Source organism: Pelophylax lessonae (genome assembly GCF_965119305.1).
Source record: "Pelophylax lessonae genome assembly, chromosome: 4".
Classification (NCBI taxonomy): domain Eukaryota; kingdom Metazoa; phylum Chordata; class Amphibia; order Anura; family Ranidae; genus Pelophylax; species Pelophylax lessonae.
In genome coordinates, this window is record NC_138771.1 from 677018205 (window position 1) to 677034578 (window position 16374).

At 45.3% G+C, this 16374-nt stretch overlaps 1 protein-coding gene across 2 annotated transcripts in view; it reads left to right on the forward strand.

The window, feature by feature from the left end:
- Positions 1-14790, forward strand: part of LOC309553724 (sodium/potassium-transporting ATPase subunit beta-2-like) — a 42685-nt gene extending 27895 nt beyond the window's left edge. Inside the window, exons 3-8 of one of the 2 annotated variants that reach the window (XM_082255101.1) lie at positions 6342-6449; positions 8865-9073; positions 10042-10113; positions 10211-10237; positions 13843-13953; positions 14073-14790. In XM_082255101.1, the coding sequence (XP_082111227.1) occupies positions 6342-6449; positions 8865-9073; positions 10042-10113; positions 10211-10237; positions 13843-13953; positions 14073-14234 (689 nt within the window). In that variant the 3' untranslated portion in view covers positions 14235-14790. The remainder of the gene's footprint in view (positions 1-6341; positions 6450-8864; positions 9074-10041; positions 10114-10210; positions 10238-13842; positions 13954-14072) is intronic. The other variant, XM_082255102.1, reaches the window with a different exon arrangement.
- The last annotated feature ends 1584 nt before the right edge of the window (positions 14791-16374 follow it).

Genomic DNA, 16374 nt, shown 5'->3' on the forward strand with positions numbered 1-16374 from the left:
AGGGGTGGCTGTGGACGTGGTATACTTGGACAGAGGGGTGGCTGTGGACGTGGTATACTTGGACAGAGGGAGGGCTGTGGACGTGGTATACTTGGACAGAGGGGTGGCTGTGGGCGTGGTATACTTGGACAGAGGGGTGGCTGTGGACGTGGTATACTTGGACAGAGGGGAGGCTGTGGGCGTGGTATACTTGGACAGAGTGTACCCCAAGGTACAGTGTTGGGACCCCTATTTATAAATGGTGGGGGTTGGGATTTCAGTCTTTGCAGATGACACCAAGCTTTGCAGTGGAATAATTTCCTTACAGGATGTCTCCAACTTACAAGCTGATCTCAATGCTCTGTTTCTTTGGGCAACTATGGGGAAAATGAGGTTTAATGTTGATAAATGTAAAGTTCTGCACTTGGGGGGTAAGAATATGCATGCATCATACATACTAGGGGGGGGGGGGGTACAACTGGGGGAAATCCATAGCGGAGAAGGTTCTGGGGGAATCCATAGCGGAGAAGGATCTGGGGGAATCCATAGCAGAGAAGGATCTGGGGGAATCCATAGCGGAGAAGGATCTAGGGGAATCCATAGCTGAGAAGGATCTGGGGGAATCCATAGCGGAGAAGGAACTGGTGGAATCTATAGCGGAGAAGGATCTGGGGGAATCCATAGCGGAGAAGGATCTGGGGGAATCCATAGCGGAGAAGGATCTGGGGGAATCCATAGCGGAGAAGGATCTGGGGGAATCCATAGTGGAGAAGGATCTGGGGGAATCCATAGTGGAGAAGGATCTGGGGGAATCCATAGTGGAGAAGGATCTGGGGGAATCCATAGTGGAGAAGGATCTGGGGGAATCCATAGTGGAGAAGGATCTGGGGGAATCCATAGCTGAGAAGGATCTGGGGGAATCCATAGCGGAGAAGGAACTGGTGGAATCTATAGCGGAGAAGGATCTGGGGGAATCCATAGCAGAGAAGGATCTGGGGGAATGCATAGCGGAGAAGAATCTGGGGGAATCCATAGTGGAGAAGGATCTGGGGGAATCCATAGTGGAGAAGGATCTGGGGGAATCCATAGTGGAGAAGGATCTGGGGGAATCCATAGTGGAGAAGGATCTGGGGGAATCCATAGCGGAGAAGGATCTGGGGGAATCCATAGCGGAGAAGGATCTGGGGGAATCCATAGCGGAGAAGGATCTGGGGGAATCCATAGCGGAGAAGGATCTGGGGGTTCTTGTAGATCATAAGCTTAATCATAATTAATTATTAATAATTAGATCATAAGCATGCAATGCCAAGCTGCTGTTTCCAAAACAAGCAAAGTCCTTTCTTGTATAACAGAGGCATGGACTCCAGAGAGAGAGATATCATCTGTACAAATCATTAGTAAGACCTCATCTGGAATATGCAGTACAGTTTTGGGCTCCAATTCTTAAAAAGGATATCAGGGAACTGGAGAAAGTGCAGAGAAGAGCAACCAAACTGATAAGAGGCATGGAGGAGCTCAGCTATGAGAAAAGATTAGAGGAACTGAATTTATTCTCTCCTGAGAAGAGGAGATTAAGGGTGGATATGATCACCATGTATAAATACATAAGGGGGGGTATGATCTCCATGTATAAATACATAAGGGGGGATATGATCTCCATGTATAAATACATAAAGGGGGATATGATCTCCATGTATAAATACATAAGGGGGGATATGATCTCCATGTATAAATACATAAAGGGGGATATGATCTCCATGTATAAATACATAAGGGGGGATATGATCTCCATGTATAAATACATAAGGGGGATATGATCTCCATGTATATATAAATACATAAGGGGGGATATGATCACCATGTATAAATACATAAGGGGGGGATATGATCTCCATGTATAAATACATAAGGGGGGGGATATGATCTCCATGTATAAATACATAAGGGGGGGGATATGATCTCCATGTGTAAATACATAAGGGGGGATATGATTTCCATGTATAAATACATAAGGGGGGATATGATCTCCATGTATAAATACATAAGGGGGGATATGATCTCCATGTATAAATACATAAGGGGGGATATGATCTCCATGTATAAATACATAAGGGGGGATATGATCACCATGTATAAATACATAAGGGGGATATGATCTCCATGTATAAATACATAAGGGGGGGTATGATCTCCATGTATAAATACATAAGGGGGGATATGATCTCCATGTATAAATACATAAGGGGGGATATGATCACCATGTATAAATACATAAGGGGGGATATGATCACCATGTATAAATACATAAGGGGGGATATGATCTCCATGTATAAATACATAAGGGGGGATATGATCTCCATGTATAAATATATAAGGGGGATATGATCACCATGTATAAATACATAAGGGGGGATATGATCTCCATGTATAAATACATAAGGGGGGATATGATCTCCATGTATAAATACATAAGGGGGGATATGATCTCCATGTATAATTACATAAGGGGGGGATATGATATCCATGTATAAATACATAAGGGGGGGATATGATCACCATGTATAAATACCTAAGGGGGGATATGATCACCATGTATAAATACATAAGGGGGGATATGATCTTCATGTATAAATACATAAGGGGGGGATAAGATCACCATGTATAAATACATAAGGGGGGATATGATCACCACGTATAAATACATAAGGGGGATATGATCTCCATGTATAAATACATAAGGGGGGATATGATCACCATGTATAAATACATAAGGGGGGATATGATCTCCATGTATAAATACATAAGGGGGGGTATGATTTCCATGTATAAATACATAAGGGGGGATATGATCACCATGTATAAATATATAAGGGGGGGTATGATTTCCATGTATAAATACATAAGGGGGATATGATCTCCATGTATAAATACATAAGGGGGGGTATGATTTCCATGTATAAATACATAAGGGGGGGTATGATCTCCATGTATAAATACATAAGGGAGGATATAATCACCATGTATAAATACATAAGGGGGATATAATCACCATGTATAAATACATAAGGGGGGATATGATCTCCATGTATAAATACATAAGGGGGGATATGATCTCCATGTATAAATACATAAGGGGGGGTATGATCTCCATGTATAAATACATAAGGGGGATATAATCACCATGTATAAATACATAAGGGGGGATATGATCACCATGTATAAATACATAAGGGGGGGTATGATTTCCATGTATAAATACATAAGGGGGGATATAATCACCATGTATAAATACATAAGGGGGATATAATCACCATGTATAAATACATAAGAGGGGGATATGATCTCCATGTATAAATACATAAGGGGGGATATGATCACCATGTATAAATACATAAGGGGGGATATGATCTCCATGTATAAATACATAAGGGGGGATATAATCTCCATGTATAAATACATAAGGGGGGGTATGATCTCCATGTATAAATACATAAGGGGGATATGATCTCCATGTATAAATACATAAGGGGGGGTATGATCTCCATGTATAAATACATAAGGGGGATATAATCACCATGTATAAATACATAAGGGGTCCATATAGTGAACTTGGTGTTGAGTTGTTCACTTTAAGGTCATCACAGAGGACAAGGGGGCGCTCTTTACGTCTAGAGGAAAAGAGATTTCGTCTCCAAGTATGGAAAGGTTTCTTCACAGTAAGAGCTATGAAAATGTGGAATAGACTCCCTCCAGAGGTGGTTTTGGCCAGCTCAGTAGATTGCTTTAAAAAAGTCCTCAATTCTTTCCTGGGTGTACATAATATAAATGGGGAATAATATTTATAGGTAAAGTTGATCCAGGGAATATCTGATTGCCTCTCAAGGGATCAGGAAGGAATTTTTTATAGATTCACCAGTTCATGCGCTGACCAGATAAACTCCTCCAGGCTGGCTGGTGGATGGTCCTTATGGAAGGAGAAAAAGACTTTCAATTGCCAGGTGGTTGCAGCTCTCCTTGATTCCACTAGGTGGCAGACAAGGGTATCTGTGCAAAGAGTCGAAGAGAAGAAAAGTGCACGGCCGCCCTCACATAATATAGCTTTTATTGTGGACATAAAGAAAAACTTTATAATGGCTGCACTCACATGATCCTAAACGATATTGGGCGTGTACAATTATTTATTCCCTTCTCCTCACCTGGATCACCCCTTCAAGATGTATGGAGCTCGATCGCTACTCCTAACAAGCCCGATGGCGGGATCCGGGTCCTCCTAGATGAGGCTCCGGCGTGCTCACCCGAAGGCGCCTGCGCCTGGACCAGTGGCACAGTTGACACTGCGCATGGGTGCCAGGGCCTTCCCGGAAGACAATTGGTGGTGGGGAGAGAGACGGAACGGCCAGTACGTACCCAGGTAGGGTGCTATGATGACGCGTTTCAGAGGCGTGGGCTCCTTCCTCAGGTCACACCCACACTTATACCTCCCCACATTTGAGCATGGGTGAGCATGCCAGAGCTCCATCTAGGAGGACCCGGATCCCGCCATCGGGCTTGTTAAGAGTAGCGATCGATCTCCATACGTCTTGAAGGGGTGATCCAGGAGAGGAGAAGGGAGCAACTAATTGTACACGCCCAATATCGTTTAGGATCATGTGAGTGCGGCAAATATAAAATTTTGTTTATCTCCACAATAAAAACTATATTATGCAAGTGTGGCCGTTCGCTTTTCTTCTCTTTTACTCTTTGTAGTAAATTGGATCATGCTTTGCTGGGTTTTTTTTTTCGCCTTCCTCTGGATCAACCGCGGGTATAGGATTATATGGGATTGTATGGTTGGGTTTTCATCACTGTTTTTTCTTTTTTTATTGGTTGAGCCAGGTGGACTTGTGTCTTTTATCAACCTAACTATGTAACTGTATGTAACTATGATGTAGTCTTTGGGGAGAATATGGTGCAATGGGTGAGTATTTAGTCTTTGAGAAGAACATGGTGGAGTGGGGGATCCATCACTCTTTGGGGAGCACATAGTATAGTGGGCAAGTCTTCAGGCTATGGGGAAAACATAGTGGAGCCCTCAGTTTTTGGAGAGAAGTTGGTGGCAGGGCCGGTGCTACCAGTAAGGCAACCTAGGCAGCCGCCTAGGGCGCAACTTAGCAGGCGGCACCAGCGGAGCCTGACCCGAGGTAAGTGACCTACCATAAGTCACTGAAGGGTTTTTAACCAGTAGCGGCCACCCCTTCTATTAGGGGCGTAGGGGCGCCGCCCCCCCCCCTATCCATGCATCCGACTCCTAATCTACATGGATTCCAATGAGGGTTTTTTTTTCTATGAAGCACATGATTAGAGCCAGAGGCTCTACTAGGCTTCAAAAAAGGGGGGGCTCGGGGCGCAGAGCCCACCCAGTTGTGTGACAATAGCGAATTAATATTTGCTATTACCACACTGATTCTCCTCCCGGCCAATCAGGAAGCGGGCCCTAGGACCTGTTTCCCAATTGGCCAAAGGAGATGGCATCCATTCCTATTGGTGGAGGAGGAGGGAGAAGACGGCTGCTGAGAGGGGACATGGAGGAGACTGAGGGGGAAGCCGTCGCCGTCTGGAGGAACAAGGTAAGTGAACTGGCGCCCGGAGGGGGGGGGGGGGATATGGTGTGGACTGGACTCTGGAGTGATGGGGGGGTCCGAGGCCGGGTCATCTGCCGCCCCCCTGACCGATGGAGCACTAGCCACCACTGGTTTTAACCCCTTCAGCAACTTGGGATGGGGGGTGGGAGAGCATATGGGGGGCGGCAATTTTTATTTTGCCTAGGGCGGCAAAAATCCTTGCACCGGCCCTGGTTGGTGGTGTGGCAAACCATCAGTCTTTGGGCAGAACACGATGAAGTCATCAGTCTTAGTAGGGAATATGGAGCAATGGGTGACCTGATCTTTGGAGAGAACATGGTGGAGTAAGTGAGGCTTTGGTCTTTTTAGAGAAGCTGGTGGGGTGGGTGAATTGTAAATCTTTAGTGGGGTGGGTGAATTGTAAATCTTTAGTGGGGTGGGTGAATTGTCAATCTTTAGTGGGGTGAGTGAATTGTTGATCTTTAGTGGGGTGGGTGAATTGTCAATCTTTAGTGGGGTGGGTGAATTGTCAATCTTTATTGGAGTGGGTGAATTGTCAATCTTTAGTGGGGTGGGTGAATTGTCAATCTTTAGTGGGGTGGGTGAATTGTAAATCTTTAGTGGGGTGGGTGAATTGTCAATCTTTAGTGGGGTGGGTGAATTGTCAATCTTTAGGTTTTCCAGCCATGGACTCTGCACTCTCCCACTCCATGCAAAGTCTAAGTGTCATCAGTCAGATATCTCTCTCATATCTCCTCACAGGGTTAATGATCAGACCCAAGATGGACGCCCTAGAGATCGTATATAGCATCAATGGACAGAACGCTACCTGGCAGAGATACGTTGATGGCCTTAATACTGTGCTGCAAGGTAAGTCTACTGAGATCTCCAATACATTCTATATATTTGTCATCCAATATTTCATCGATATCTTCCCATCACCCTCCACCAATAAGCACGCCCCCTCTATCACCCAAAAGTCTGTCGCCTGTACTTGTCTCCAAAATCTCCCCAGCACCCGATACCCATCCCCAGGACCATCTATTATCCAACGTGTCCCTGACACATTCATCTGATATCCTTCCCAGCTATCACCCCAAAACTCTGCCACCTGCAGAGGACCATCTGTCATCCAATACATCCCCAGCACCTACACCCGATACCCATCCCCAGGACCATCTACTACCCAACGTGTCCCTGACACATTCATTGGATATCCTTCCCCACTATCACCCCAAAACTCTGCCACCAGTACCCACATAGAGGACCATCTGTCATCCAATATCTCCCCAGCATCCGATACCCATCCCCAGGACCATCTACTATCCAACGTGTCCCTGACACAATCATCTGATATCCTTCCTCACTATCACCCCAAAACTCTGTCACCAGTACCCACATAGAGGACCATCTGTCATCCAATATCTCCCCAGCATCCGATACCCATCCCCAGGACCATCTACTATCCAACGTGTCCCTGACACATTCATCTGATATCCTTCCTCACTATCACCCCAAAACTCTGTCACCAGTACCCACATAGAGGAACCCACATAGAGGACCATCTACTACCCAACCTGTCCCTAACACAATCATTTGATATCCTTCCCACTATCACCCTAAAACTCTGTCACCTGCACTCATCTACAGGACCATCTGTCATCCAATATCTCCCCAGCACCTACACCTGACTCCCATCACCAGGACCATCTACTATCCAACCTGTCCCTGACACATTCATCTGATGTCCTTCCTCACTATCACCCCAAAACTCTGTCACCTGAACCCACCTAGAGGACCATCTGTCATCCAATATCTCTCCAGCACCTGATACCCATCCCCAGGACCATCTACTACCCAACGTGTCCCTGACACAATCATCGGATATCCTTCCCCACTATCACCCCAAAAGTCTTCCACACCTTCATCTAGTAACTACCCCCCTATACAAACAGAAGTTTGATCTGTTCCTGTATCATCCAATGTCCCCCCTGCCTGTAAATGATATGCAGGGCATTTTATACCGAATATTTTCGGTATCCTTCCATCTGTAGGTCTTCTACCCCTCTATCATTTCCCGTATTTCACCGATACCATCCCCCCCCCCCCCCTGCACATCCCTAAATACCATCTTCCCCGACCCATCATCCCCGCCCGTTATTGTGCTTTTCTCTGCTATCCGCTACCTCGCAGATACCCAATCTTCAGCCATCTCGCAGATACTTTATCTTCAGCCATCTCGCAGATATTTTATCTTCAGCCATCTCGCAGATACTTTATCTTCAGCCATCTCGCAGATACTTTATCTTCATCCATCTCGCAGATACTTTATCTTCAGCCATCTCGCAGATACTTTATCTTCAGCCATCTCGCAGATACTTTATCTTCAGCCATCTCACAGATACTTTATCTTCAGCCATCTCGCAGATACTTTATCTTCATCCATCTCGCAGATACTTTATCTTCAGCCATCTCGCAGATACTTTATCTTCATCAATCTCGCAGATACTTTATCTTCATCCATCTCGCAGATACTTTATCTTCATCCATCTCGCAGATACTTTATCTTCATCCATCTCGCAGATACTTTATCTTCATCAATCTCGCAGATACTTTATCTTCATCCATCTCGCAGATACTTTATCTTCATCCATCTCGCAGATACTTTATCTTCATCCATCTCGCAGATACTTTATCTTCATCCATCTCGCAGATACTTTATCTTCATCCATCTCGCAGATACTTTATCTTCATCCATCTCGCAGATACTTTATCTTCATCCATCTTGCAGATACTTTATCTTCATCCATCTCGCAGATACTTTATCTTCAGCCATCTCTCCAACACACAATGGGGGAGATTTACTAAAACTGGAGAGTGCAAAATCTGCTGCAGTTCTGCATGGAAACCAATCAGCTTCCAGGATTTATTGCCAAAGCTTCATTGAAGAAGCTGAAATTAGAAGCTGATTGGCTGCCATGCACAGCTGCACCAGATATTGCTGTGTCCGGTTTTAGTAAATCGACCCCAATGTGCCAATCTCTGCCCATTATATCTACCTTTATATGACTGTCCTCCATCTATCCACATCTCCATCATCCAGCTCCATCGCCCACCCATCAGAGGCATCTTCTCCATTTACTACCCTCCAATATCTGTACCTAGGCTGCCACCATATTCCTCTCTTCCTTTGTTTCTCTGTCCTCCGACATTCTCAGTAGTGTCGGTCTCTTCTAACCTCTGAGGAATCTTCTGGAGTCGTCACTATCACCTTCTCTCCCACAGATTACAATCAATCTGTCCAAGAACATAGGGGCACCGTGTGCCCGTCTGGAGTCTACAACAGACAGGATGACACCGGGGAGGTCAGGAATTACCCCAAGAAGGCTTGTCAGTTTGCCCGGGATAATTTGGGCGACTGCTCCGGGATAGGATTGGATCCCACGTTCGGATACGCCAATGGAACGCCATGTGTGCTCATTAAAATGAACCGGGTGAGGCATTTAGGGGACTTGGCTTTGGGGGGTGGGCAGGGATTTACCAAATGTTGAACCTCCCTCATATTTATGTATACCCCCAGTTGATACACAGAACTCCTCCCCCCCAAAGAACCTGTTGCACCCCCTTTAAATCACCCTAACTCTGCTAACCTCCTACAAGAGGTGACTGAACTCTTCAGCCCAGGCCTTCCTTTGGGGGTTTGTGGTCCTCCACTCTCATTCTGGATAGAGGAGGGAATGGTGGGAACATCGATCAGGTTCTCATTGCTGTCCTGTACCCATGTTGGAGATATTGTCTCACTTCCTGTCCTGGTGACCACACTCCCTTCTCTCCCCGACGTCTCTGTATATTATCGCCATCTGCACAAAGTAGACATCGAGGAAGACGGGTCCACCAGACTGTCTGCGTTATCGTACCTTTGTTGTACCTTTGTTGTACCTTTGTCGTACCTTTGTCGTACCTTTGTCGTACCTTTGTCGTACCTTTGTCGTACCTTTGTTGTACCTTTGTTGTACCCTCGTTGTCAATGTGAGAGGCACGAGCAGTCAGACATCATTATAGAGATCTGGAGGTTACTGCTTATAGTAGGCAGCAGAGGGTAAGAAATTAAAGGAGTGGTGATTTAGGGGGATTTTTGTTGGGAGTGCCAATTTTTTTTTTTGGGGGGGGGGGCAGCAGTAAGTGAGAATTGCTAGGGGTGGTGATTTAGGAGATTTGTGTTGGAGGGGCAATTTTTTTTGGGGGGGGTGGCAGTAGGGGGTAAGAATTACTAGGAATGGTGATTTAGGGGTATTTGTGTTGGGAGGGGCAATTTTGGCATGTTCACCCTGGGCTCTGGATGACCTTGTCCCGGCATTGCCTATATCTGATTGGTCGTAGGTTACCCCCATTGCTCATCATGTTGCCTCCATTTCTCTAACATCAGAACGTTGGTCCTCATCATTCTTCTCTATTCTTCCAGGTGATAAACTTCTTCCCACGAGTCATCCCGAGCCTCTCCAACACCTCCATCACCATCAACTGTTTCGGGAGGGTGAGTATATGGGGGAGGGGCTCTGAGCTCTTCTCATACCGGCCAATCATCTCCGTTATCTCAGACTCTTCTGTGTCTCTCTCTTTATTGTCTCCAGAAGATAAAACTCGCTGTAAATGAGACGGTAAGAGGAGGAGCCTATAGGGGGCGCCATAGGCTCCTCATATAGACAAATAGAAGCAGCTTATAGACTCCTCATAGTCAACCCTGTTATAAAGACCGCACATCCCAATGATATAGAATATACCCGCCAATGATATAGAATATACCCCCCCCCCCCTGTGATAGTGAGAGGAATACATACCTGTATAGAGATGGTGGGTGGGAGATGGACCCTATAGGAGATGCCGTAGAGCAACCCTATGAAGTCTCTTCATACCTAACTTCTATGTATATAAAGGATAGAATATAAATCACTCCCTACTATACAGAATGAGGTATATGACAGACGAAGAAGGGGAACCTATAGGAGATGCGTGGGGAACCCTTTATTGTCCCTCTTCATACCCAATCCCTACGTAGGGAACCAACAGATCCATTGCTATGATACATAATACCATCTTACCTTATATATGGGACAAGAAGAAATAGTACCCATAAGAGATGCTGTATAATCACCTTATAGACCCTACCGATGTTCCTGATGGACCCCCCATAGCCTCTATAGGTGGGACTAGAAGAGGTGGAACCTAAAGGAGATACCCCATAGCCTGCCCCTGCTTATATCCTATGGAGGCTCCTAGAACATAGAATATACCCTAACCCTAATATAGAAAATAAAGCATGGTGCCTTATATAGGAGACAAGAGAAGGTGGAACCTATAGGAGATCCCTACATCCAATACAGACACCGAGTGTTATAAAGAATATATTATGTAACTCTATAGACGGGATAAGGAGAGATGGGACTTTAAGAAGATGCCGTATAGTCACTTTATCAGGGCTGGCCCAAGACATTATGCTGCCTGGGTCCAAGAATAAAATGCTGCCCACCCCAAAAAAAAACCCACGTCCACCAAAAAAAGCCCCCAAATCCATTATTTTATATCATGATAATTAAACTAAAAGGTAATTTATCAGGGAGTCAGATTTACATGCAACAGCACCCCGGTCTATATGCAGAATCTTTTTAGAGGGGGGTTAAGGGGCTGCATTGTGGGGGGGGGGGAGTTAGGGGCTTCTTTGTGAGATATAGGGACAAAAAAACAGTAAAAACAGTAAATACTTTATTAAATATAAAATTTATAAAACAATATATATATACTGTTATCTTCTTCCATACCCCCCCCCCCCCCCCCACCGGACCGGTCCACCAAACACCCGCTGGCTGTCCTCCTGTCACTCCTGTGTCCGCCCTAGAAGATCCGGCCTGCCCTGAGTGAGATGGAGAGCCCTGATGTCTGACGTCATTGCGCACACCACAATTATTCGAGGGACATTCCCCGCCTCCTCATTCTCATCCGTTTGCACTAGGGGGGGCAGTATGAGATGGGGAAACCACATGTAATGCACCACAAACTGGTGACACACAAAACTGCTGGCAAAAAATCTTGGGAGTCAATTTGCTGCCCCTCTTAAAGTTCTGCCTGGGTCCAATGGACCCATCAGGACCCATGGTAGGGCCGGCCCTGCACCTTATAGACCCTATAGATGTTCCTGATAGACCCCCATAACCTGTCCCTGCTTATACCCCATACAGACACCCAGAAAATAGACTATTCATCACTATTATATAGAATATATTATATAACTTCATAGATGAGCCTAGAAGAGGAGGAACCTAAAGGAGATACCCCATAGCCTGACCCTGCTTATACCCCATAGAGGCTCCTAGAACATAGAATATACCCTAACCCTAATATATAAAATATAATATGTAGCCTTATATAGGAGACAAGAGAAGGTGGAACCTATAGGAGATGTCTTCATCCAATACAGACACCGAGTAATGTAAAGAAAATAGCATGTACCCTTATATATGAGACAAGAAGAGGGGGAACCTAGAGGAGATGCCATATAGTCACTTTATAGACCCTATAACTGTACCTGATAGATGCTCATAGCCTGTCCCTGCTTATATCAGATACAAGCCCCCAGTATATAGAATATACATCACTGTTAGATAAAATGTAGTATTTATTCATATATAGAAGACAAGAAGAGGGGGAACCTAGGGGAGATGTCTACATCCAATACAGACACAGAGCCTATAGAATATACATCATTAATGTAGGCTTATATACGAGACAAGAATAGATGGAACCTAGAGGAGATGCCATATAGACCCTATAAATATATCTGATGGACCCCCATAACCTACCCCTGCTTAAACCCCATGCAGGCACCCAGAATATAGAATATACATCACTATTATATAGAATATAGCGTCTACATCCAAAGAAACACCGAGTAATGTAAAGAAAAGAGCATGTAAGCTTATATATGAGACAAGAAGAGGTGATGCCTACACCCCATACAGACACCCAACATATAGACTATACATCTGTATTAGACACTGCTAGACATATATCTATATTCTGTATATTATACACCCATCATAGTACATCACCACTTGTGTAGAGTCTGTATGGCCGTATCTCTTCAGGGATGAGAGCGATATATAATAATATACAGAGTATGATAGGATAACCAATGTGATATCACCCCAATATCTGACCCTCTGTATGATAGGATAATCAATGTGATATCACCCCAATATCTGACCCTCTGTATGATAGGATAATCAATGTGATATCACCCCAATATCTGACCCTCTGTATGATAGGATAATCAATGTGATATCACCCCAATATCTGACCCTCTGTATGATAGGATAATCAATGTGATATCACCCCAATATCTGACCCTCTGTATGATAGGATAATCAATGTGATATCACCCCAATATCTGACCCTCTGTATGATAGGATAATCAATGTGATATCACCCCAATATCTGACCCTCTGTATGATAGGATAATCAATGTGATATCACCCCAATATCTGACCCTCTGTATGATAGGATAATCAATGTGATATCACCCCAATATCTGACCTTCTGTATGATAGGATAATCAATGTGATATCACCCCAATATCTGACCCTCTGTATGATAGGATAATCAATGTGATATCACCCCAATATCTGACCCTCTGTATGATAGGATAATCAATGTGATATCACCCCAATATCTGACCCTCTGTATGATAGGATAATCAATGTGATATCACCCCAATATCTGACCCTCTGTATGATAGGATAATCAATGTGATATCACCCCAATATCTGACCCTCTGTATGATAGGATAATCAATGTGATATCACCCCAATATCTGACCCTCTGTATGATAGGATAATCAATGTGATATCACCCCAATAGCTGACCCTCTGTATGATAGGATAATCAATGTGATATCACCCCAATATCTGACCCTCTGTATGATAGGATAATCAATGTGATATCACCCCAATATCTGACCCAGTTTATGATAGGATAATCAATGTGATATCACCCCAATATCTGACCCTCTGTATGATAGGGCAATCAATGTGATATCACCCCAATATCTGACCCTCTGTATGATAGGATAATCAATGTGATATCACCCCAATATCTGACCCTCTGTATGATAGGATAATCAATGTGATATCACCCCAATATCTGACCCTCTGTATGATAGGATAATCAATGTGATATCACCCCAGACCCTGACCCATCTCTCCTTTCCCAGAATGAGGAAAATGAAAATCTCCTGGGCAGCAGAGCTTACTTCCCCAGCACCAACCAGGGCCTGGGCAGCATTGACCTAAAGTACTTCCCCTACTATGGAAATCGGGCGCAGGTAAGAACCTCCCCCGTTGGAGAGAATTCATCAATCAGACGCTTTGTTCTGCCATCATTCTCCAATCACTCGCTCCACCAATCTAATTTTTCTTGGTCTTCTCCCCCCCCCCCACACAGAAAAATTACACGCAGCCATTTGTGGCGGTGAAATTCCTGAACGTGACACAGAACATGGACCATAACGTGGAATGCCGCATAAACGCCGCCAACATCAAAAATCAGGATGAACGGGACAAATTTCAGGGACGGGTGATCTTCAGGCTGAGGATCGACTCTTGAAGACTCTACTAGGCGAAGACCGTCCAACGTTCTTCCTTGTCTTCCCCGGCATAGACTGACAGAGCTGGGAATGGGCTCGTAGTTGTAGATTATCACTGGCTCCTCCCACTCTGCTCATACATCTGTCTCCATGGAGGGACTGCCACGTCAGGCCGGGGGGTAATGACAAAGAGGGCAAGATTACAGCACCATGTAGGCTTATATCCCATCTAGAAACTACCACTAATGTCCACACATATGCCACTGTCTCCACCAAAGACCATCCAATCAACTGTCACTATCCCTGCCTAGGAGCGTTCAGGCAACTTCCACTGCCCCTCCAAGGACCGTGCAAACTGCCACCATTCTCACCAAAGTGATTTCAATAAACTACCACTATCCCCACCAAAGGGTGTCCAGTCAACTGCTACCATACCCACCAAAGGGCGCCCAATAAACTGCCACCATACCCACCAAAGGGCGCCCAATAAACTGCCACCATACCCACCAAAGTGTGTCCAATCAACTGCCATTGTCTTCATCTAAGGTTGCCCAATAAACTGCCACCATCCCCACCAAAGGGCGTCCAAAAAACTGCCACCATACCCACCAAAGGGCGCCCAATAAACTGCCACCATACCCACCAAAGTGTGTCCAATCAACTGCCATTGTCTTCATCTAAGGTTGCCCAATAAACTGCCACCATCCCCACCAAAGGGCATCCAATAAACTGCCACCATCTCCACCAAAGGGCATCCAATAAACTGCTACCATCCCCACCAAAGGCTATTCAAACAACTGCCACCATCCCCACCAAAGGGTGTTCATTAAACCACTATTGCCCCCACCTACAGTTGTCTAATCAACTGCTATTGTCCCCATCTAAGAGTGCCTAATAAACTGCCACCATCTCTACCAAAGGGCAACCAATAAACTGCTACCATCCCCACCAAAGGTTATTTAAACAACTGCCACAATCCCCACCAAAGGGTGTTCATTAAGCCACTATTGTCCCCACCTACTGTTGTCTAATCAACTGCTATTGTCCCCATCTAAGAGTGCCCAATAAACTGCCACCATCCCCAACAAAGGGCATCCAATAAACTGCCATCAACCCCACCAAAGTGTCTCAATTCAATTGCTACTGTCCCCATCTAAGGGTGTCCAATCAACTGCCACCATCCCCACCAAAGGCATCCAATCAACTGCCACCATCCCCACCAAAGGCATCCAATCTACTGCCACCATCCCCACCAAAGGCGTCCAAACAACTGCCACCATCCCCACCAAAGGCGTCCAAACAACTGCTACCATCCCCACCAAAGGCGTCCAAACAACTGCCACCATCCCCACCAAAGGGCATCCAAACAACTACCACCAACCCCATTTGAGGACACCCAATCAGCTGCAACGGTCACTGTCAAGGAGTGCCCAGATAACTGACACTTCCCCCTCTAAAGGCCATCCAATTAACTGCCACTCTTCCGACCCAAGGATGTCCAGTCACATGCCACCATCCCCAGAAATTTGTCCTCCAATGAACTGATGGCATTACAGGAAAAATGCTGAAGTGTCCAAGACTAGAAATCTTCTCCCAAACTCTGTCCATCCCCCATCCACACACTGACACTCCTACTGACACCCCGCCACCCACAGCACTGCGCCCCTGCACTGTATATAATGATGTGTATATAACATATTTATTGTAGAGTGGATTCAGGTCTATCAATAAAGAGCTGGATATTTCTACTGCGACTCATTTCATGGCACACGCTGAAGGTTAGGGGACGGAAATTGGTGACACCCCCTGCCCAGCTATACAGGGGGGACACTGACATAAGATAGGCCATCTGTGCTGTCCACCAATGTGGAGGTATAATAGTCATTGGTTGGGGTTCCTCCTTACTGATCACCCCAATGTACCCCAACTGGAGGTATAATAGTCATTGATTGGGGTTCCTCCTTACTGATCATCCCAATGTACCCCAACTGGAGGTATAATAGTCATTGATTGGGGTTCCTCCTTACTGATCACCCCAATGTACCCCAACTGGAGGTATAATAGTCATTGATTGGGGTTCCTCCTTACTGATCACCCCAATGTACCCCAACTGGAGGTATAATAGTCATTGATTGGGGTTCCTCCTTACTGATCACCCCA